This window comes from Melozone crissalis, unplaced genomic scaffold, assembly GCF_028551555.1.
Source record: "Melozone crissalis strain CALT ecotype California unplaced genomic scaffold, PUWL_Pcris_2 ptg000016l_1, whole genome shotgun sequence".
NCBI lineage: Eukaryota > Metazoa > Chordata > Aves > Passeriformes > Passerellidae > Melozone > Melozone crissalis.
Window position 1 is genome coordinate 18,124,811 of NW_026535794.1, and position 24,539 is coordinate 18,149,349.

Below are 24,539 nucleotides of genomic sequence, written 5' to 3' on the forward strand. Positions count from 1 at the left end.
TGAAGGGGCCAGGTGGTAATGTTAGAGTATTGAAAATAGTTTTTAATTCATAAAATAGAATAGTTTGGCTTGTACTTATATTGTTTCTGTGCCATTTTAAAAGTAAGTTCCTCTAAAATAAGGAAGTTTATTTTTTAATTTTCTACACTTGAACTAGTTATGAGTAACATTCATTTTATTGGCAGTAATTAATTGGTACCACCATTTACAAACTCATTCTGAAAGATGAACTGAAAAATGGAGCAAATAGCCTTTTTTGAATGGGTAGGACCTTGAAAGGAGGAGGGATTGTGAGGGAACTGTGAGGCATTTTCAAGCCAGTCTTGAGAAGGTTTTCTTACTGTAATGGAGTCTGCTTTATTAATCACTCAAAAACTAAATAGTATACACAAACCAGTCTTGGCTAAGTGGAAGGGACTCAGATAAAAAGTGGAATGCTCAGGAAGGAAATTGACTTATTGGGCAATGTCATTTCAACTACAGAAGGAGCATGTAAATGTTTCCTGATTGAAGATGCACTTCCTACTGTGAAGCTTAGGATGTGTTTTTAAATTGTTTCAGGCTTTTTGACTTTAATTATGCCCTCTCCCTTTTTTTAACAGGGTTCTTGGGGTTCTGGAAAAGATCAGTATAGCAAGGAACTGCTTGTGTCCTCCATTTTTGCAGCAGCTAGTCGCAAGCGGAAAAAAACTAAAGAGAAACCACAACCAAGTAGCTCAGAGGATGAGTTGGATAATGTGTTTTTCAAGAAGGAGCTTGCAGAACAATCTCGTGGTGACACAGCAAAAGAGAACACAGCTAAAGGGGAATATGAAAGAGAGAGAGAGATAGGGAGAAAACAAAGGATGTTTGTCCTGAAGGAAAAAGAGAACAGCAGTAAAAAAGATGTGAATGTTGTAAAGGATGAAAAGAAGTCATTAAAGAAAGAAAATATCCTGACAGAGGAACCTTCACTGCCTTACAATGAAAAATGTACAAAATCATCAAATATCAACTGTCTGCAAACCGTGCAGAAGAATAGCCCAAAAATGCCTATGTCACAATCTTCTTCCCAGGTTGAGGAGACAGTGTCTGACTCTGGCACTATGCTAAGCACTTCCTCCCAGGCTTCCCAGCACAGATACTCATGCAAAAAAGTAGCCAGCCCTGAAATTAAACACAATGAGTTCTTAGCAGCTGATGTCAGCTCCATCACCTCAGATTACTCAACTACTTCATCTACGATGTATCTGACTGGTTTAGATGCCAGTATGCTGAGCCCTGAGGTGCAGTCAGTGACAGAAAGCAAGGGAGAAGATGCAGATGATGAAAGAAGCGAATTGATCAGCGAAGGGCGTCCCATGGAGACGGACAGTGAAAGCGACTTCCCTGTCTTTGCCACCAGCGCTGCTGCCGAAAGGCTGTCCAAAGGGAAAGGCCCAGAAGCGGTGAAGACCAGTCGGAGGAACTCTGAGGAAAGTGAAGTAAGTTGTACTGAGGGAAGTTCCACGCCAAAGTTAGAGAGCCGCAGACTGTTCAGCTCACACAAACTCATTGAATGCGATACGCTCTCCAGGAGAAAGTCTGCGCGGCACAAAACGGACAGTGAGGGGTCAGGGGACGCCAAGAGTGAGAAGGACTTGCCTACTGTGACCAAAATGTTTGACATCATGAAAAAAGGAAGATCTACAAGCAGTTTAGCTACATCAGCCAAAAGTGAGGCTGACAAACAAGAACCTACGTGGAGACTTAAGATTACAGACAGGTTAAAGCTGCGACTCAAATCATCTGCTGATGATATGTTTGGAGTTGGGAATCAAAAAGCTAACTCTGCAGAGACTGCAAAGAGAAAGAATATCAGGCGAAGGCACACACTTGGAGGGCAGAGGGATTTTGCTGAAATAAGTGTCCTGAATGCTTGGAAAGCTCAAGAACCAAGTCAAAGCAGAGAGAAAGAATCTGAGCTTTCAGCTGTGACTCGGTTGAAGCCAAAATGTCCAGCCCAGGACCTCTCCATCTCGGACTGGCTTGCACGAGAACGTTTACGCACTAGCACAACTGACCTTAATACGGGTGAAACTGGAAAGCCCAGACTTGAGAACACTAACTTAGCAGAGGTATCAAAGGTAGAGCTGCCCTCATCTGCAGAGATGCAGGCAGATGAAGGCAGCTCTTCCAGCAGCTTGACTTTAATTAATAGAACACCACCTTCGGGACCATTTCAGCCACCAGACCAGGTAAATGGTGAAAATTATCAGAGCATGAACAAAAACAACTTCAGCCCAGCAGTTGATGCCCATCCTCATAAACTGTCTGGGACCCAAGTGGTTAGATCTCGATTTTACCAGTATCTTTGAAATGGGGAGATATGTCCACTGCAGCAATTCATTAACTTACCCTTACACTTCCCAGTAACTCTGCGTGTGTGTGTGTGCGTGTGTGTGTGTACATATATAAATATTTTTTTCCTGTACTGTTGTTGTTCTGCAGCCTTCATTTGGGCTGGTTTCATCGATGTGCTCTGTGGAACGTCTTCACAGTGCATTACCACAGCCAGAAGAACACTAAAGTTAAAGTATATATATATTTTAAGAAAAAGTATATTTGATGGCTGCATACAAATGTTGAACGAAGCATCTGATGCAACATGCTGTGTAGTGTATACATGGTTTTCTGACTGAGAGTTGGCCTGGCATTAGTATGCAGGAAAATTGTTCTTTTGGTTTAGTCACTAACAAGTGCCTCATTATAAATTCATTTGGTTTGTTAGGGTGCCATATTGCTAAATTAGAGAAACTTATTGCAAACAAATAAATGCATTTTACTGTTAATGAGTTTCATTACATTTTACAAATGTTAACACAGGTGGCTACAGAGCTTCCATTCCTTAGGCATTCCAGTAAATATTGGAGTTTTATATTTCCAATTTTAATACAGATTTTGAGTTTTATGTGACTTGAATTTCTAATCTTTCTGTAAAATAAGTAACTTAACTGTACATATTACATGTGTATCTTTTCTTCAGATACCAGATTTGATATAAATGTTGTAACATAGGCGTGTAGATAGTGGATACTGGATGGAACTGGTTTCTTTTATTGAGAATATAATTCTGCATGAAGACCTAATGAATCCAAACCTGTATCATGCCTGTGTGCATACCCACTTAAACACTGGAAATAAAATTGTTTTGGTGACTCTTTGTGTGATTTGAATTCTTTCTGATGAACGGTTCTGAAATGTCTCGTTTAAGTTGCAGTCAGCAACGGCACTTGGGATCACCAAACCTGCAGTTCCTCCTGGATGAAGGACACCTCTCATTAATCTTTTGTTTGTGGGGCCACACTGTGCAGGTCAGCAGGTGAGAGACATGCAGTTGGTTAAATATTTTCATCTTTGTACATAATTTGATTCTAAGGTATGTAGCAAGTGGGTTTATATTTAATGTGCAGGTTTTGTAAACTCAGAATGAACATCAGTATCTATCTGCCAGTCAGAACAATACAGTAGTTTGGGTCTTGGACTTTTCATAATTTTAACTAAAAAAATGTTTTTCTGCCCTAAAAACTCATCTGGGTATGAACTCTATCAGTTATATTTTTTCATTGAATGTTCTTCCACACCTACTTGAAAACAAAGCAGCTGTTCATCACTTTGGGTGTCCCTGTGTCTTACACTGTTTCTTGCTTGACAGAGGATTCAGCCTCTATCAGTGTGTCCAGTTGCTGCAGGGAGAAGGAATTGTGGTACTGGGATGTGCTGGCTGATGTGCTTTTAGGCAGACCCCATTTCTTTCCCGAGTGACTGTTACAGTCCTGAGCTTTGATCTGCTGCAGTTTTGATCCTTCTGAGAAATCACAGAAATTGGCTGTGAAGAAAAGTCCCAGATACAACAGCTGACCTCTGTGAAAGTTCTCACCACATAATTGGGTGCATCTAATAGCAGGTCATAGAAATGACCCACGATCTTGTGGTCCCCATGCAAACTAAAATGCCATTTATCCAAGAGCAGACAGGATGTGGATGCATTAGCAGTGTTGGGGTGTGCTGTGTCAGGAGGAACAGGTGTGTTCTGGGAAGGGCAGAGGAACTGAGGATGGTTTTGGTTTCAGTTGTAGCAGTAAAGTCTACCTGAACATCTTACTGGGCTTTCAACACACAGTGCTGTGACGCCTCCAATGCTGTTCATCAGTGAGTACCCATTGTCTTTTACTGGAGCTGTATTTTGTCCCATCATCAGTCTCAGAATCTCGTCAGTGTGTGCTGAGCATCCACAGGAAGTCACAGAGATCTCTCAGTGAAGGAGTGAACTTAGGGAGGTGCACAGGGGAGCCTGGGGGTCTGCACCTTCCTCTGCTTTGACAGCCATTTTGATGGGTTAATTCTCATTTTGTTGTGTTTATAGATAACTGATAATTTTACTCCTGAACCCAGACACATGGCTGTCAACTTTTGTCTTTGAGAACACAGAACTGTAATTGTATTAAATGAACACAAGATCATCTGAAAAATTAGGAACTTAAAAAACAAACGCGCAAAACATGACTTGTATTGGCTGACAGTGCTGCAGGTACCAATTTATTTAACCGGATCAACCTCCATGGTATTCTCTGCTGCTGCACTGTTAGCATGAAACACGTAGGGGAAACCCATGACCTGGGGGGAGAGAGGCAGGGAGCATCTCCCAGGGGCATCAGGGAGAGGAGGTTACTGAGCTGCGCCTGAAGAAAATACTGTTCTTTCTGCTTCTTGAAGACTGCCAAGATTTGGGTCACCCTTCATTTCAGCCAGTGTGGCAGCTGAGAAAAAAGACATTTTTAGGAGTCATTGCTATGCCCTGATCTTAACAGCAGCTACCTCAGGTCCTTATCTGTAGTGCTTTTTATTTACTGTGTTGGGGATTTGTTTTTTGTTTTTCCCCTTCCTGTGGAAGAGAAGGGTGACAAGTCTGGTTGGCTCAAGAAGGGAGGTACATGCCTACAATAGACTGTCCTGAGGTGGGTGCTGTCAGTTTCTCTGGAAGCAGGATTCAGTGGGATGGGGAGCAGGTGAGGAGGGCAGGCATCACTGAGCCTCCCAGCTCAGCCACGTGTGGCCAGGGCAGATTGCTCTGGGCTGGGGCTGTGGCTGGGTTTGGAATATTTCCAGAGATGAAAGCTCCACAACTTCCCTGGGCAAGCTGAGCCAGTGTTTGGTCATGGAGCAAAAAGGGATGGTTTTTTTATGTTTAAACAGTTTCTAAACATTGCTGTTTTGTGTCCACTTTTTTGTTTCTGTATTTCATTAGAAGGGTTCAGACAGGCTTGGGAAGTACTTCTGGTCTGAGGACTGTTTGCAGTTGTGAAGCTGCAAGTTGTTAGGGACAGGATAAGCTGAGATCGGATGGAGAAATAATAAAATGTGTTGGTAGCAATGGCAGTGTTTGGATTTCGTAAATGGTTCCTAACAGCAATTCCTGCTTCGGTGGTGATCAGTGGTTTAGTCTGAGCTGCCTTTCTGGAGTGTGGTAGCTGGAAGGTGCTGTGTGGCTGCTTTTTAAGATTTTTAAAGGGCTTGTTAGGATCCCCATTAGCATCACTCCCAGCACTGTTGATGTGGAATTAAGACATGGCCACAGTCCAGACAGTTTCATGCCTTCTTTAGTGCTGCTGCAGAGCTGAAGGAAAGTTCTTTGCTGAGCTGCACATTAAGGGCCTCGAGTTCCTGTGCAGTCTCTGAGAGCCTCTCCACTTTGTTCAGGCAGGACAAAAGAGTTTGAAATGTGGCCTCATTTACTACAAAAACTCTGGTTTTGTTCCCAAAGCCAGGTCATAACACCATTCACATTTAGATAGTAATTGACCAATCAATTGGGCTAGCCTTTGGAAAGGGGTGTGGTTGTTGCCTGAAGGGGGAATGTTTTAAAGCTGGGCTGCAATACACCCTGAAGTGGTGCAGGTAGCTGTGGCTCCCAGTCAGGAGACTTTAAAAAAAAACATCTGCTATTGAATCCATGAGTTTGTAAGCCTGCAGGAAGGGCTGCCTTTCAGTGGGGATCAGATGGATTTTGGCCCTGCACACTTGATCTGTCCTGCACATCGCTCCCTTTGCCTGCTCTATGCACCCCCTTTGGCTCTGCCTTCCCACCTGTGTCCTGCCCAGAGCAGGGGCTCTGTGCTGTGTCACCTTGTGTGGTTTTGCTACAGTCCCTCCCTGTAGGAGGAACTGGCTGACACAGAGATGATGCTCACTCTGCTATGAAGCCCTTGGCTGGCTCTGACTGAGCTCCTTCAGTGAGCAGCTGCCTCACTGCTGGGTTTCAGAGCAGTTTGCAGTGGCACCTGTCCCATGGCCTGACCCAAACTTCAGTGGCAGCCACCTCCAGCAAAACTGCTCTTCATAACCAGTCTGCAGTGGGAAAGCTGTGTTCTTCACTAGTGTCCAATTCTGATTTCTTCTGTGTCCAAGGAATTTATTTACAAACTTGATGGTTTTGCTGAGCAGCAGCCTGTGTACACCTCTTCCCTGCCTGTTTGATAACTCCATTGCTGGACAAGCAGGATGGAGAAGGAATAAGCATTGCCTGACTTGTGACACCAGCAGTGCTGCCTGTGCAGTGGGTTATGAGCTGGCTGAGCCTGTTGTGGTTTCCTGGGGGTGCTGCACCCCAGCACTGAGCAGGTGCACCAAAACTGCAGATCACAGTGTAGCTGAGGCCTCGGGTGGGTGTGGAGTTCACTGCCTGATGGCAACTTCACATCACCAGCACAAGCAGTGAGCACAGCATAGCCTTGCTGCCCCTGCACACCAGTGACTGTGCAGGGTCATTGGTTAATTACACAACCATTGTCCATATCTGAATTCAGCCAGATACAGAGAATGTGCTGCTGTAGCCCTTCACCTGCAGAGGCTCTGAGAAGCAGCTGTGGGAGCAGTGCCAGAGCCACAGGGACCCTGCCTGCCAGAGCCATGGCTGATGGAAACACCTCCTGTGTCACTACAGACAAGCAGTTGTTGGTAAGTCACTGTTGTTTATAAGTGTCCAATCCTTGGGAGGTGCCAGACAAACAGGAGCAAATCCTGCTACATCCATCATTCAGCCTGAGGTTACACTTTGGCTGTGTGAGGGGGGAGCAGGGTACCCAGAGCTGTGCTCTGTGTGTGTGCTGTGGCACAGGGAGCTGGTAACAGGCTGCAGCACTGGGACAGGCAGGCTCCCTTTGGAGCCAGGGAATGCCATCCTCCATCTGTGAGCAAGCAGAGAGCAGAGCAGGCCCTGGAGCCACCAGCCCCACTGCTCTGCCCTGGCTGGAAGGGAACTGGCTCCACTGCAGAGGGGCCGTGTGGGTGCTCTGACCCTGCCTCAGGCTTTGCTTTGCTGAGCTGGGCTCAGCTCTGTGCTGGGCAGCGCCTTTGGTGCCGGGCCAGAGCAGGGGATGGCAGCACCTGCCCCTGCTGGAGGCAGACTGTGCTCTGCTCCTGAGGAAGGCTCAGGGTCATTCTCACCCTCCGAGGGCACAGCCTTGGAATGATGCTTCTAGGAAACTTCTCCTTTCACAAGGGGAAATAAAACAAGGAATACCTCAAGGTGGAAGGGCTGATACCTCATTCAGTCACTCAAAGCTTTTCCTTTGCTTGCTGCTTTTCTAACTTAGAGTTTCAGCAATAAGCTTTTATTGACAGCAATTTGAAAGACCCCATTTTGAAATGAATAACCGTGTATGGCTTTAATCTAGGGAAAATCAAGTCAGGTTTTCTCCTAATGGCTTAACACCCTCAGGCAAACAGCTGAACAGCCAATTGAGCCCATCCCAAAAGTTACTAGTGACAAAATACAAATATATAAGCATGCAGCCCTTTATTTTTGTAAAGATCTTTGCTTATCATAGTTCTGTATATTACATTTTGGTGTTATACAAATAAATTTATTTACAAAACCATTAGCTATGCAAGTTTCTTGCTCTTCTCCTATTTAACTGATATCCATCTTTTTCAACCCTATCCCATATATATTTTTAAGCATGCATAAAAATTAACTTTGGTGTGGTAAAACTACTCTATGTGCCCAGCCACATACAGTATTTATTTATTTATTTATAGATATTTATAGATATGTACAAAAGTTTGCCAGTATACAGAACAGTACTGAAGTGTACATTTTAAAATCCACAATGCAATACATTAATGGGCTACCAGGTCTCAGTAAAATAAAAATGAAGGAAAAAGGGTGGATTGAGCTAAGAAAAAAAGTAATCAGCAACTATCTATATGTGTAAAACAATTTATTTTTTTCCTTGTCTGTCAAATTCTTAAATATAATCTGAATGGCAGTGCAATAAGTTGAGTTGCCTCATACACACATAAGACCAGTCTTGTTCTGTTTCTTGTGCAGAGGTTTACTGTCCAGCATACTACTTTCAAATGTACATTACAATAGTATCAAAATGTTTTGGCAAAAAGATCTCGAAAGGAACCATGACATTTGTTGACAAAAATAGAAATCTGTAACAAAGCTAAATAACACCAAAATAAAAGAAAAATATTTTAGTTTCAGTTTTACAGTTGAATATAATCACACTTTAGTATATCTCTGTTCACTTCTAGACCTCATAATGAAAAATAGCTTTATACAAAACAACTTAGTAAATTTTTAACCATACAATTCCCCATGCTCAGTACACCACTGTGCACACGCAGTCAAGTTCACTCACACACCTTCACACTTTTTTTAAGAGTTGCTGCTTCCTATAGAAAGAAAATGCTCTTTTATCATTACAACAGCAACTGTTTTCCAAAAAGCTTCACTCTAGTCTAGTGTAGTAATTCAGTATTTAGCACGTGATTAGTATTAAGCCTCCAGCAATACAACAAAATGGTTACATTCCCTGGTTAAAATATTGGCTGCGGATTCTGTGAACAAAAAGCCTCGGTGACCTGGCAGCTGTGCTGTGCTTAGCTCTAGGATGGCTCCTTGACCGTGGATGGGGCGGACTTGCTGGCATTCCCGTTCTGTGCCTTGTAGCTGTTGAAACTAGGGGTGTGGATTGTCCTGATGCTCTTCATACCTTGGCTCAGGGAAGGGGGGGGGACAGAGGAGGGCGGGGAGGTAGAGGAGGAAGGAGGGGGTGGTCGGCCGTTCTGAGTCTGCAGCGAGAACGAGAGGTGGTGACCTTTCCCTGGGTAAGTGGGGCTCTGAAACTTGGAGGAGCCGTTAGAGACAGAGGGGATGAGGGAGGTAGAGTAAGTTATGCGACCTGTCTGAGGAGCGAGAAGGGAGGAGGAAGGAATGGAGGTTTTAGTAGGGGGATTAAGAGGGTTAGAGCTGTCACCGCTAGAAGCAGGTGCTGAGCTGCTTTTCCCAGAAGTGGGAGAAAAGGCTGGGATCTTAGAAGCAGGTAGGGTAGGAGAAGTAGCCTTATAGTCCCCACCAGCTTTCTTAGCACTTCCATTAGCCTGCAAATAAAGACGTCAGGAGACAGTTTGTCAGAAAGCCAGTAACACGATAAACCAACAGGACCTGGGAAAACAGCCCTGCAGAGAATCAGAACTAACAGTTCGAGGCCTGAGCTAAGTCCTGCAGCCATGGACTGGACCTGGTGGAAAACCCAAAGTGCCCAAGGGAGAGTGCATAGAGGAAGAGGCAGGAGAGCTTTGTGAGAAGGCGCGACCTACGTGTTACAGAGCAGGCACTACGTCGGCCATGCCGCGCGGGTTAATGCGCCCACCGCCACCTACACCAACGGGTTAGTGTCCAGGGCTTCCTGCAAAGACATTCCCAGTTCTCCTACAGAACCACCACATGAACCAAATGGAAAGTAAACAGGTAGTTGACATCTTAAAATTACAGCTGAACACTACAGTTTAAAAAAAAAATAAAAATAATAAATTAAGGAAAAAATAAAAAGCCAAACCCAATAAACAGACAACCCAAAACCCAACCAAACAAAAAAAAAGCAGCAGGTGTTTTATTGCAGACATGCATGCACAAGCATGGTGAAAAGATCAGTACTGTCATGCCCCCAGGATCCAGGATGTCCAGTTTGACCTCAGGCATCCGATATTTGGTATAATCACAGTCAGTTACTGGAGTTTTTAAATAAACAAACAACATGAAATGTCCATCCAAACACCGGGTTTAGGGTAAAACTACCTGTCTGTATTGGCGTGGATCCTGCAGCTTGTGCTGTTTGCCTGATTTCTCCATGCTTGCTTGTCTAGTTTTTGAAGCCATGGGGACTGGCATCCGGCTGGTCTGGGAGGCAGCACTGGAGCCCTGTGGAAACGAGTGGAGGGGCAGGGAGGGGAGACAAGAAGATGTGGTCAGTGCCAGGGTGCCTGAATGGAGGCCTGCACACCATGCGCTGAAAAAGCCACAGTACTACATGCAGGGAAAGTTCAGGAGCTTCACACTGCGGGTGTTAATTTCCAGAATCACATGGAGAAAACTGCTCAGCTACTGATCAGCCTGGATTTCATGTCAGTGACACTTGTCATTTCACACAGCGGATTATTCGACCCAGCTCCCCTGCATTTGCCCATCACCAATCAGCAGCAAAGATTTTAAAAAACCCCAAAAACCAATGGTCTATTAGCTGTTAGACACCTCGTGGGGAGCCCAAACAAGCCACCTGAAAGGAAGCAAACAAATCACAAGACCGTCTTGTTTAATGGTGATTATTGCAGATTTTAGAAAGCAGCTGGAGGTTTGATTTCTCGGACTAAGGTACCTTACGTGAAGTGGCTGGGAGTGATGCAGGGGGCTCTGCACCAGCAAGGCTCTCATCCAGCACTACATGCTCTCGGGATGGGGTCTCTGGTACTATCTGGGCAGAGAAGGGGACAGTGCTTCCCTCAGAGGTGTATGTGTTTTCAGGGACAGGTTTTGGACTCATTTCACTGATGGTGTTTTCCAGCTGCTTTATAGTCTGCTCAAGGCTGTCTAGCGTTCTGTATGTACTCTGTCGAATTTCATCAGTCCTGGACAGGGACACTGCAGCTCCAGAGGGGCCCTCTTGCTTCCCAGAAGGACTTTTATCACTCTCCTCAGACTGAGACCTAGAAATTTCAAATCTCTTTGCTTCTTTGTGCTGCTTCAGTGTCCCATCTTCCTCCTCTTCTTCGTAGACCACAACCTGCAATGTCTTCTTCCCAGTCTTGGTTCCTGTCCGTATTGCCTGTGTCAGAGCGGCCAGCTGCTTTTTAGGGAATTTAAATTTAAATTTTTTCTTAGAATCCTGCCTGTTTCCCAACTGATCAGCAGAGTCTGAGTTTGCATCTGTGTTTAGCCCATAGATCTGACGGTATTTATTAAAATTTGTCTTTGTGCTTTCCTCCTCTGCCGGAGGTCTGGTTTCTGCAGAGTCAGGCTGAAGGTTAAATAGGTATGGTCCCTGGAGACCATGAGCTGCAGAATGCTCTGTGGTTGCTTTTCTGTCATTAGCTACTGGTGACTCTTCCTTCTGCCTCTCAGAGACTTCATGTGCTTCATTTTCTTCCTCCTCCTCTTCTTCTTCTATCTTTTCATCTGTCATCATTTTTTCCAATTCCTCATCACATTCCTCAAAAATTGTAGAAAGCCGTTTGTAGGCTGACCTAATATCCATGGGTTCATCGAAAATGATGATGACAGGCTTTTTGTCCAGACACACCACTGGCTCTTCACTGTCTGTGTTCTCAGGGATGCCCTTCTCCGATGCCACATCCTTCCTGGCATCGATGTTGACTGTTTGCACATCTCCTCCTTTCCGGCTCACTATGTCGTGAACCTCCCCGCTGGAGAGCACCTGGACAGCTGTTTTAGTAATCATGAAGGCAATGTTTTCTGTGGGTGGGGTGTCTTCACTTGGAGAGCTGGCTGGAGAGTCTGTCTCTTCAGTGCTGCTCACACTGTTTGCTCTGGACACTCTGGGTCTCAGCACGACCTGACTGTAGCTGCCTGCAGAAACTTCTTGCTCCTGCAAGGAAGGCTGAGGCCCCGCAGCCTCCAGCATGTGCCTCAGGAGAGGGGCAACGCTGCTGATGGGCGCGGGCTTGCCTGTGCTCTGCAAGGCTTCACCCTGGGGAGCATCTCTTGACAGTCTGTAGTTTGGCTTCTGTTTTCCAGTCTCAGCGGCTGGAAAATGTGATCCTAAGACATCTTGAGCCCCTCTTCGTTTGTCCTCCTCTGGCAAACTGACACCAGACAGGTTTGTGCTCATATTCTGAAGGTGTTTGTTAGAATAGTCTGTACTGTCTACAAACAAACCCTTGCTAAGTGTAGGACTGTCATTCATTGCAAAGCCACTTTTACTGTCAGCTGTACTGGATGAATCAGAACCCAATTCTTCTTCAGTTCTCCCTTCCCTCTTCTCTTTAGGATGGTCACTATCTGTGGGAGATCCTGTTGTAGCCCCATACACCTAAGGGGGAAAGTTGGATTACTTAGTTATTCAGGGCTTTTATCTTTACAGGACTTTTATTTTCCCCCAGATTAATCTCGGGGGAAGCGCAGACCTCGTGAACTCACCACTCCATTTACTGCTGCAGAGACATGGCTCAAGCTGTCATCTGATTCCTGTCTTTCTTCAGGGCAAAATTCCAAATTCTGGCAGAACAGTGCATGATGTTACTGCTTGTGCTATGCATTAGGTCAGGATGGGATGCTACCTTGTTTTAACAAGGCCTCCAGAAGATGCATAAGCACATTAATTACCTTATTTCCAACACAGTGCTTCATGACCTGTTCACCTTCCTGCTAACCCCCCCAGCCCCACCATGGTTTTGTAAGATTGAAGCAGAAAGTCTCACAGCATCTGATCATATTCTGCTGGGACATATCAAAAGGAGGCTGATATGAAAGGGCTGACAGCGAGTCTGCCTTGCCTTGAAAGGAAGTTTTATACCAGTAAAAGCTGATTTTCAAGTTACATTTTGCTCCTCCTAATGTTGGTCACACCTGAGCAGTGCTGCTCCATCACAATTAGTATCATTACAGTCTGAGCACTTCTAAATCCTTGCTGCATTAGAAGTGTTCCATCAGAATTACCAGTGACACCCTGTGGTGCCTGTGGAAGTGCAGAATGAAACACTGAGCTACATTCACTAACAGCAGAAATGCCAAACACTAAACAGAGAGGTCATCCACTGGCTCAAAAGAAGTATGTTTATTCCCAGCAATGAAACTTCAGGGGGACTTTTTTCTTTATTTGCAAGTGAGGACCCCTGGAAAGGCTGTTTCCTAACACCAGGCTTTTCTCTGGGGTTTAGTTTAAGTGCTAGTGACAACTAAGGACAAACACAAATCATCAGGATGAAAAACTGACCTGAGGAGACACCAGGACAGTGACTAAGAGAGAAATCTACAGTCAAAAGACAGCTCACCAAGAAGGAAAGCAATTTGGCCTCAAGTGCCTGAAGGCAGTGAACCAAAAACAATGCTGACACTGCTTGCTTGAGACTAGGAGTTGACTCCTAACCCAGCAGAAGGACAGATTATACTCATGTGAGCATCAAGACATGCAGAACAGTCAGGAGCATTGCTCTCCCAACTGAGATGGATGAGTGACAGTGCAGAAATGCCCAGGCTGGCTGTGCATGCACGCCCCATGCATACAGAGCTTCACCGGGTCTGGTTTCTACACCTTGTGTGACGTTTTCTGATGAGCTGTTGGAGGATTTTACAGAAATACTTTACTCACAATCAAAACACAGAATCAAAAATGTCACTCATACACCAGAGTCACACTTCCACAAAGGCTTGCTCAGCAGTACAAGGATGAACAGCTGCTTCCTCATGTTTCTAGGTGAGGAAGAGCTCTCACACAAACCAGCACAGCAGCAAGGACTCGGTGGGAGGCTGACAGTCTGCACATTGTGCTGAGAGGCACTTTGGGAACCAAACTCCAGGCCCTCAGGCCCTGACCTGCTCAGTGCTAAGCACCTCCCCGTCCCAAACACGTCAGACCCCCCAGAATTAGGCCAAGCCACTTAAAGGCACTTGCTGCCTCTGGATATGGTGACTGTATATCTTTTTTTAGCACGTTCCACTTCTAGTTCCAAGCACCAGTGAAACACCTCACAGTGTCCTTGTACAAGGTGTCTTATTTTAGGAACTTTCGCTTTTCTACTAAAAAATAAAACCACAACAAAACTCATTTCCTCAATGATTTTATCGTGACCATAATGTTCCATATTTAAAGCCAATAAACACTCTGTCACATCAGATTACAAAACCAGATCTCATTAACCTTAATTTCCTGGACTCTGTGTTATTCAAATAAATATCAGTTTATGGCAAATACTTGGCAGCACCTTTCAAAGAAATGTTTGTGCTACAGGATATGCAGTGTCCTGAGTGATGACCCAGGATTTCATGTAACAATGTGATCTTCTCATTCTGACAACAGCAGTAATGAGGATGCATTCACACTTTTTTTTTCCTCTGTAACACTGTCATAGACACAGAACAGTTTGTCCTTTTTCCTTCATACCAAGGGACCTGTACCCTCACCCAGGCAGCTGTTTGCAGCTTTAGACCAGAACTGCTGTTTGGGCAGCTCCAACACAAGTCCTTGAGTGCAATGCCCTGACCTGGCAGCATTTGCACACACACACAAAATGCACAAGAAGGTTGAAATGCTGTGCTGAAGAGCTCTGTTCCTCCCCCACCATACCCACCTTCATTGCAAACTGGCATTTGGCTGACAAGTTGTCCTGCCTGCACAACCCCCTAACCCAGCAGTGATGCAACTCATTATTATTATACATAAAAAAGGTCTGCAAGGGCAGAAGTACTTCTGTCCTTTTCTTGTCCTGCACATTGGCTGCATGCTAAGTCAAATCAACTCAGTTGGCAACTCCAGTCCAGGCACAGCTGTGAGATTTAACCTTGACCTGCCCAGAGCCCCAGACACACAGAACCTCTTCTCAGTCCCATGACTGAATTTTGGGCATTGCCCTTCAGCATAAGGGCAAATTCCTCCCATCCACTTTGACTCTGTCATCCAATAAACTGAATGGGATTTCTGAATATCTAACAACTACTTATGGAACCAACAAATGAAACAAAATAAAGCACACATTCTCAAACTGACTCTAGAGACTGAGAGGAACCATTAACTCCCCTCAATCTTAGGAGAGATGCTTCACCATCCATCACCAGAATAGCTGGGGAAGGATATTCTAAGTAGCACGAGCATCTCTGACAGAAACTGACAGATCCACTTTTGATGTCACAGAATTATAAAGCTTCATGCAACCATTGTACTCTTACTGATGAGACACAAAATATAGTTTAATACAGAGCTCTGTATGAGCATTTCTGAGCCATACAGAGATAGAAGGAAGGAAACTGCTGGGCAGTGGTGGGTGGGGGTTAAAGAGAACAGGACACAGGATGTAAGATTAGTTTTGAAGGAAAGAAGGTTATGCCAAGACCGGGTGGCATGTCTACAATTGCCACTTGTTACCTTCTTTTCCTTGTGATGCATTAAAGTCCCAGGCCTTATGTCTTTAACATGTGTATCATTTCTGGACTGCTCAGCATGATTGTTTGAGTTTACATCCATAAAAGAGCACTTCTGGAAAGCCTAGGAAATAAATACTACAGGTTATCAGGAGACCAAGAACTTTAACAGAGAAATATCTGGAGATGACCAACTACAAAGAGAGCACTTGTTTTTAACAGTCACAGCTCAACAATGTTTTCTATGAGCTCATGAGATAATAATAGAGATTTCAGACTATCAGACCCAGAGAACCAGGGCATCCCTTCCAGCCTCTTAAGACTCTAACACCATGCTGACCTCAGTGCTCCCTGTAAGGAGGACAAGCTTGATTTCTGAATTTGCAGACAATGGAGACCCACAGAGGTGCTACAGACTATCCAAACTCAAGTAGGAAGCCCATGACAAACTTGGGGCTTGTGGCAGCACCTATTTCCTCATGGCTGATAATGCAAGAGTTACATAACTCCCCTTCTCCCACACAAACTGTAATTAAAACTTTAAACATGGAGATGTGCCTTTGTCACAGTCTTTGATAATGAGCCATAAATTGACTGTCCCAGCCTGTGGGTTTGTGGGCACTGGCCTCCCACCCCACATCCTCCAGGCCATGGCCCAGACTTTTCAGCCTTCATTCTGCTCTCCTCCTTTCACTTCCTTTGAGTTTCTCTATCCAGCTGGCTCCCAGATCTGGAAGAGCAAAACTATCACTGCCACTATCACTATGCAGTGCAGGCAGGGCACAGCAAAGAGCAGGGAGTGCCCACAGGAGTCAGGCACACCGTGACATGCAGTAAGATTCCATTGTTGCACCATACAGTAGGGAAATTTGATTCCTGGCAACTCATGCAACTAATAGCCCTGATCCCAGCCTAGAATCAGGCCTGTTCTTTAAATATTGTATTCTTCATATGTATTGCATGTTTATGCAAAATTAGAAAAGGATAACAGAAAAAATCCAGTGCAAAAAATCAGGATGTAGACTTCCTTCTGGATTTTTCATTACATCCTGTTTGTATGTGTTAATAGACCAGAGTACCTAAGATGACATGAAACTACTAGAAAAAATAGTCTTGCTCCTCACAATAGAGGATATGGACTTTTCCCCAACTTACCCATTTGTGAGACCAATGATGTGGGTTTGAGTAAAGCATCCTCAAAGTCCTTCAGAATTTAAGTGTCAAAAAAGCTATTTCCCTTTGGCATTTTTATTAGCACCTTTGCTCTGAAATATTTGTAATAGTCTCCAAATAGCTTGTGCTACAGCCACTGATTATTATGATGCTTTTTCTGGCTACATTAACAATCTTCACACGGCACTCAAGTTTCTTCTGAACCTTCATATTCTTAACAGGCTTTTCAGATGGGAGCCACATGGATACTTAGTCATGGATGCAGCAGCACAGTGTGGATCTCACTCATCTTGCACACAGACATAAAAACACGCCACATTTTCACATCTACTCCTGAAGCAGATACAATTTTGTGGCAACATCACTGACCTGGGAGCTCCTGTCAACTTGTTACTGCAACTCCTGTTTCTTTCCAAGGCATGCAGTTGTGGCCTGTCCAATATGTTGTTGCTCTTCATGTGACTTTTTATTCAGTAAAGCATTATGACTATTAAATGATTGCTATCATGTCTCTGCTATCATACTTCACTGTTCTGAACTAAGATGATTTTATACAGTAAGGATTTTAAATGTATTTCCAGGCTTTTGATGAAAATACAGAGAGATACTGGGCCTGTTGCTGCTCCCTATGAGGCCTTTCTATAAACACCTGCATCAAGGTCAGAAAAGCAGACAGGTCTCAATTATGCTGCAATAGGGTTTTTTTGGTATACTCTGAGGTGCCAGATTTTTATAAGAATCTTGTATAATGTTTGATCAAATGCCTTACCAAAATGTTTACAGGTATACAACTCAGTTGAAGCAGGCAAACCTGTTACTTGATCAAAGAGTGTTGTTGCCTTTGTTCCATTACATTGTGCTCACTGGCATAGCTGTTCATGTCTGTCCTTTAGTTTTTCAATGATTGAAATCCATATCTCATTTTCCATCTTTCTGCCTATGACTGACATCAAACTAATGAGCCTGTAGCTCTCAGATCAGGCAATTTGCCCCTTCTAAAACATGGTATTCTGTTAGCTTCTAAAATATAGCTGGTATTTGGTATTGGTTTGAAATGAGTATTGCTAGCTCCCAAAGCTAGCATTTAAACACCCATTCCCTGTGGAATGCCATTCCCATGCCTATTTCTCCTCCTCAGCTTCCCTCAGCCCCCTTTCCATTCCTTAACCTCCACTTCACTGCCCCCACTTGCAAGGCAGAGGTTGCTCCTGGAGACAGAGATGCTGTGACAGCCTCTGTGTCCCCAGCCCTGCTGCCTCACTGGTCACCAGCACATGGGGGGGACAGGGGTGAACTGCTGCTCTCACTCCTGCAAACAGCACTGGTGGGAGGGAGCTGAGGGAAGGAGCAGGGTGCACCCCTCAGACCTAACAGCTACAGCCCAGTGCCCACATCTCCTGTGCTCTGAATGCCCCTGGGCAGCACCAACCCTCCTGCTGGCAGGTGGACAGCAGGGATCATCTCATGTTGTGACAGTGCTCTAAACTACCAGAAGTTATAGCCAGGTAGGCTGGTCCACATCTCCCTCCTCATGTGGGCATGGCAGAGGGCAGAGGGTGCCCCTGGAAGGCTGAAGCTGATGGTAGCAGGAATAGTTGGCATTTACTGCAGCATTTTCATCACTGAAGTGAACTGTCCTACACAATGCCAAGTGAAGGACCAGCAGGAGAGCACCCTTCCATGCCACTGGCAGAGTGATGTACCACCTACACCCCAGGGAATGGGCAATGTCTCAGTGTTCAAACACTGGGAAACTCTGGAGCACAGCACAGCCCACCAGGAGCAGACCCAGTTATTCTCTGTTCCCACCAAGGACAGCACACATGACTGCTCTCAGCACCTGGCCAGTCTGGTACTAGTGAACAACACTAGGCCAGGGACAATCACAGAAATGCACACCAATGTTTTACTTGTCCCATTTGCATGTGCAGGCTTCTCCAGTGGCAGCTACTGCATTCTTGACCACTGTCTCAGCTCCAGACCTCTTGGACAAAATTAGGTAGTACTTCCAAAAAGTGACCACTCAGTGCAACAAAGTGGTACCAGGTGAGGCTAGCAGACCTACTTTCCTTCATGTTCTGAGCTGGAAATTGCACTGAGGCCCTAGAAGTGATATTGGGCATAGGTGTCCTGTTCCAACCCAAAAGGAATGCATACCTGTAATTCTGCCATTATTTTATCCCCTTCCTCTTCCTCTTCATCTTTCGCAGCTGGTGCTACAGCATGCCCTGTGCTCCGAGACAGTGCCTGGTCCTCTTTAGGGGCTTTGGATTGTGCTGTTTGCCCAGCATCCTCACTGCACTCCTACAAGGGGATGAGAAAGCACAGACAGATAACACAGCTGAGCCCTCCTGATGCAAAGTAAACACCAAAATTCAGCACTACTGCAAATCCTCTCTTGCAAGGCCCCTCCTCCTGCTACTTCATCAGTTCAAAAGCAACCAATATTGCTGATGTGATTATATTTTCACAGATTAAAAAGCTTCCTAAATTGGACTTCCCACCACTTCCTTCCCCAGAACAGATGGGGAAAACAAGCCCAAAGAAACTAATTTGCAACATTTCTGTAAAAACACTCTCAAATCTGACTCGATCTTCCCCATCTGTTTAGGGCATGCTTTGTTTTTTTATTTTTAATCTTCTTACCACTCTAAATGAAAGCAGCCTGTGACTTGCCTGCTGCATTGCTAGGAGATAAGAGCAGCAAGACTCCTGTAAACAGAACTGATCAAATCTTACTTGCTCATTTGGCCTAACAGAAGTGCATCCTGGTGAGCAGTTTCAGTAGCTCTCCAGGACACAGCTCTGCCTCAACTTATTTTGTGGTTTATAGCCCAAGCCTGTGTCTTGTCTCTTTCCCCACCTCTCCTCAGGAGTCTGGCTGCCTAGAGTATGAATCAGCAAACCTTGAGGGCAGCAGCCTCTTTCCTGGCTGTGTAGATGACATCTCCTGATCTGGTTGTGGTCAGTCCTGACCCTGGCAGGTAACTGCGCCGTGGAGGTGGAGGAGGTGGAGACTTGCTCAGCTTCTCATTATCCTGCTCTCCATCAGCAGCTTCTTCTGCAGGTAAACAGAGCAGCACAAAGTAAGCATAGGGCAAGGTGAGGAAAACAGTATTTGCATACCTGCCTCAACTGGAAAGGAAAAAAATGTCTGAAAAAAGGTTCTGTTGCTGAATGCATGAACAGAATCACACTTGGTATTCAATGTAACTTGAGTGCTGTCCTTGCACAGAGAAACCAGATCACTTCCCCCAGAATTTTTCAGCAAAACTCCTGTCCTCCATGCCACTGTATGTGGGTGTAGCCATTGCTGTACAAGTGGGAGAGCAGAGCACAGTGTGCAGGAGCAGGCACAGGCTCTGGGTGCCTCTTACTGACAGGGCCCCCCAGCCTCCTTTGAGAGCAAGGCCACTGACATGGAGACAATGAGACCTGCAGGCTTCTCATTGCTCTCAGCAATTCTGAAGCAACCAGCACACCTTTCTGCTCTGCCTGGGAGGTGCTGCAGGCAAGGTGCAAGGAGCTGAGGAGTTCTGTCCATCTCATAGTTGGACACAGCCTAGCTAAGTTCACACAAAGACTGAGCGAAAATGTAAGCAGTACTCTGGAGATGCCACCCTTGCATTTCACTGAGTCCTCTCATCTCTGAGCAGGGCAGGGGATCACCAGAGGCAAGTGCACTTGCTCCTCTTCTTAGGGAGCATTTGTTTTCATTTAACTTGCTATAACTCCAGGAATGCAGAGTTTTGCCTTTGAATTACCATATAAGAGCCCTACACATGTTTTTCTAAGCCAAGAAGATTCAAATACCAAATGCAAAGGCCAAGAAGAGCCAGCCCTTGCTTTCTGAGGAGAGTCTTCCTAGAGAAGAGCAGTTTCAAACTGGCATTGCCCCTGAGGATGCTGCCCCACCAGCTGTCCCTGGACAGCATGATTTCCAGAAGCAGCATGACCCAGCTCATGACCTGTCCCTGTGTGTTTCTGCTAACAGACTAAGCATCATAAATATGGCAACAGTCTCTGTTTTCACGCTGCTGTTTACAGTGTTTGTTTCCAAGAGCAAAAGAATGACCTTTCTGCAGCTACTCAGCCTTATATAAACAGCTGGAATAAATATAATCCAGAAAGACAAAACATCCTGCTTTTGGGATTACCCAGCTGTTTAGGGCTAAGTGTTCCCTCTGGGGAAATTATTGCATAACTGCCCACTCCTAGGCCTCTGTCAGGCTTCTCCAACACTCCAGCTAGCCCTAGGGACTGGATGGAGCCCTTGTCTGACCCAGTCTCACCTTTGTTTCCTTCTTAGCTCAAATGTTCTTTGAAACTGCTTAAGCTTAAAGAAATGCTCAGTTGTATTATCTCCCTCCCTGGTTATCTGGCACTCACTTGCCAGATTGCAAGAGGAGTGAATTTCCAGATGCACTTTACATTAGACCACTTCTTTGGTCAACACACACCACTCAGTTTTTAATTACAAAGGATGTACTTCTGCTGTAAAATCAGAGTAATTCTCTAAGATGGTCTTTAGCAGACTATGATGTAGGGCTTTTGCAAATCCCTACTCCTTTAAATGGGCACAACCCATTACCCTCAAACTGGCAGTGACCCTGATTGCAAGAATTCCAAGTTTTTCCTCACACTTAATAAGAGCAAGGTTGGATGAGAGACACAGAAGGCACAAAGAAAACATGATTCCTACCATCTCATTCACATCTCTGAGACACTCATCCATCTCCATCCTCAAAATGGGAGATAAAAACACAGGCAAGAAATACTGCCACTGAGTGTGGCAGGTGCACTGGTTATTGAAGGCTAATACCTCTCACATCCCTCAGCTGGAGTCACTAAGGAGAGGCTGTGATGGCGTTTGCTCATGTCAGTGCAGTGACACTAGGCTGCACATAAAACTTCAAAGATGGATTTCTATTCTATTTACTAAGCAATTCTATTCCCCCAATATAAATGGGAAGGGGAAAAAAAAGAGGAAAAAAATGTAGGGAAGATATTATTCTGGTTTTTTTTCCCTCTGGCAAATTTAAAGAGAAAGGAGTAAATGAACAAATTTAACTCACTAAGCCTGAGACTGCCCATGAACAAAACCTTCACATTATGGAACCTTCTTTGGTGCCAAAGGGCTCAGCACTTCTGTGAACAAAATGGGACTTGTTTGTCACCAGGTGTTTCACTAAACTGCAGAATTTTTCAACAGGCACAGAGAGATGGGAACTAACTGCTCTCACCATACAGACTTCTACTTGTACCAAAACAAATCCAAAAGGTTTCAAAGTAATAATGCCTGCCTTGAGGCAGACTCTGCAGTCAGATAAACTCTCTTTAATGGAAGTTACTGATCACTCACCACTTGCAAAAATCAGGGCATTCTCACATATGAAGGCACAAAGAGAGATGAAGGAGACCAATTTCTAATGTACATGCTAGGAAAAAATAACATTTTTCATGGAACAGTCTTGATACAATGTCTTAGTCAAGACATTAAAGAAATGTTTACAGAGTCATGTGGAAAACCGTGTAAAGCGTGTGATTTTACTTTGTGCTTTGCAGAGACAAAAAGAGTTTCTTCACTGGGAGAGGTTCTGTGTGGAGAATGGATGAGACAACACAATCTGGCAACATGATCTTTCTGGGTTCTGCAGTTGAGCCAATGAGCTCTGCTCATTTATGGCCAAATTTTTTTACGTATTGTATTGGTACATAGGTGGTCTGTCTTTTCTTATGCTGCTCAGTTTTCAAGTCTACAGCAGATTGGAACTGAATTTTTCATCCTGTCATAGAAGAGCTGAGTGGTATGTAAGATATTTAATCAGATATTAAGGGAAAGTTTTGCTGTTCCTGTATTTATGTTACTATTGCAGGACTCATTATGCACAACAGAAGGCAAATGTCTCAATCTCATAAAACTTGTTCTCAAATCTGCTGGCTGCACACTGTGCAAAATTGTTACTCTAGAAGTGGATTAGTTAACTATGCAACTTAAAAACTTCTCAGTTACTGTGCTCTGCACTTTTTAAGATGTCACAGCTCACTGCACCCATATGGTACTTATTTTCACTGACTTCTTCTATTTATGCCACACATTATACAAGCTAATAGTGTTGATAGCCAGTAATCTCACTGAAGGGTGCCAGAATTCTAAAATTATTTTATGAGGTTCAACAGAATTTATTTTAAACATGTATGTTGCAAAACATCCAAGAAGACAAAACTTGGCAGTGTCAAAGGTACACCCAGAACAAAATGCTGGATCTGAAAACACTCCTTCCAAATTCTATATGAATTTGTCTGCACAACCCCTAGGGCATTGTTTTTTCAGCTTTTTACCACGTTGGTATGCCAACACCTTGAGTGCAGCAGGCAGCCTCTAGGGGAGGGAGCAGCTGGCCTGGATGGAGGGACCAGAAAGGCTGGAAGTTCACAGTTTGAAGTCTGTGGGGCAGGAGAGCTGCCCACTCCCACTCCAGGAGAGCTCCAGGACATGATAAAGGTTTATCCACTGCTTCCATGATTTTATGAAGGAAATGAAGAGCTGTTGTTTGCCAAATTGAAGGATATTAGTGCTATGGGGAACTCAGTGAAGCTGGTGTGATACCAGTTAAAAAGAGATGAACGAAAGCTCCTTCACAAGATGGGAGCTTGCTGCCACAGCAAGAGGATGCAAATTGTACAAGTGTAGAGGAATTGCTGGATAAAGTTCCAAAATGGATACAAAGAGGAGGAGATTTGGACATTCCCTTTGAAATCCCATGGGGTGCTGGAATACTCCTAGCAGACTGCAGAAGGCAGCTGGGTTCTGTGCTCCCCACACACAGCGTCAGCAATTGCCTGTCAGAGACTGAGCTGGATGGACTTGCATATGCAGCTGGGTAACAATTTTACAGCTGATGTGTGTTTGGCTAATGGGATAAATCCAAGGTTTGGCTGAGGCATCTTTTTTGCTCCTTGGATTTTGAATAAATTCAGACATGGATTTGTATGTTAAATGGTGAAAGAAATAGGACTGGAAGGACAGCTCACCATCTTGCTACCTCTAAGTAGCTCTACCTATGTAATTGTAGTTCAGTGCTAGCCTAAATCATTCTGTCCAGTAATGGGGACCTTCCATCCTCCTCATTGCCTCATGCAGCTTCAGTGCTTCACTTGCCTTATCTTTATGATATTTTCCTAATGCCTAACCTGGATCTTCTTCCTTGCAATTGCCAGTTTTTACCACTGTTCTATCCATACACAGCAAGTTATTCTTGCTTTTTAAAGCACATTTTTGTGTATTCAGAGATTGTTTTGTCCTTCCTCAAGATTACAGCACTGAAAACATTCTAGAAGGTAGGAAAAATAACCTCTCCTTTCCAGATATGCAATTCTTTAGCCCCATTTACTCCAGCAAACCTTACCTGACACTTCTAGCTTTTCTTCTGCATCTCCTTTAGGCAGGGCTGCTGGCTGGGGAGGCATCTCCAGGTTAGGGATGGACTTCATTATATTGGCCTGGGCCTCTTCCAAGAGCTTTTCAAATTCCTTTCCATTATAGTGATCAAGGTTTTGTCTTTTCTCTTCCCACTTCTTTTCAGCTTTCTAGACAAAATCAGTAAAGCATCTATTTATTTTCCTGATTTCCATTGTGATCACTTACTTAAAAATAAATTCCATGTGTAAACACTACAGGTCAGTATGGATAGATTCTTTCAATTCTAGTCAGCAACTAAAAGAAATACATGAACAGTAATTGCACACAGTTCTGACTTGTACTGTGCTAGAATTGACACAAACACATGGCAGACTGACAGTGGGCACCGCTCACTAAAGGAACAAAGGCCAAATTTAAATCTGGGTCTCTGCCTCACTACATCACACTGGTGATTAAAGTGCCTGTCTGTAATAGGCCACAGCAGTTCATCTCTGGGTTTTCTCACTGGAAACCACTGGAGCTTTACACTCTTTCACTTTTACT

General features: G+C 44.5%; 2 protein-coding genes across 10 annotated transcripts in view; one reads left to right on the plus strand and one right to left on the minus strand.

The window, feature by feature from the left end:
• ARHGAP21 (Rho GTPase activating protein 21) overlaps window positions 1–3,176 on the plus strand; it is a 110,078-nt gene extending 106,902 nt beyond the window's left edge. For all 4 annotated transcript variants that reach the window (XM_054273261.1, XM_054273264.1, XM_054273262.1 and 1 more), the window contains one exon: window positions 603–3,176. In XM_054273261.1, coding sequence (XP_054129236.1) covers window positions 603–2,336 — 1,734 coding nt within the window. In that variant the 3' untranslated portion in view covers window positions 2,337–3,176. The remainder of the gene's footprint in view (window positions 1–602) is intronic.
• A 4,625-nt stretch (window positions 3,177–7,801) lies between these two features.
• Window positions 7,802–24,539, minus strand: part of KIAA1217 (KIAA1217 ortholog) — a 351,094-nt gene continuing 334,356 nt past the window's right edge. For 3 of the 6 annotated variants that reach the window (XM_054273557.1, XM_054273555.1, XM_054273554.1), the window contains 6 exons: window positions 23,983–24,163; window positions 19,480–19,634; window positions 18,731–18,877; window positions 15,405–15,524; window positions 10,109–10,231; window positions 7,802–9,411 (listed from right to left, as the gene is read on the minus strand). In XM_054273557.1, coding sequence (XP_054129532.1) covers window positions 8,917–9,411; window positions 10,109–10,231; window positions 15,405–15,524; window positions 18,731–18,877; window positions 19,480–19,634; window positions 23,983–24,163 — 1,221 coding nt within the window. In that variant the 3' untranslated portion in view covers window positions 7,802–8,916. Of the gene's footprint in view, window positions 10,232–10,685; window positions 12,357–12,463; window positions 12,542–15,404; window positions 15,525–18,730; window positions 18,878–19,479; window positions 19,635–23,982; window positions 24,164–24,539 lie in introns of all 6 variants that reach the window. The other 3 variants (XM_054273559.1, XM_054273556.1, XM_054273558.1) reach the window with 3 other exon arrangements.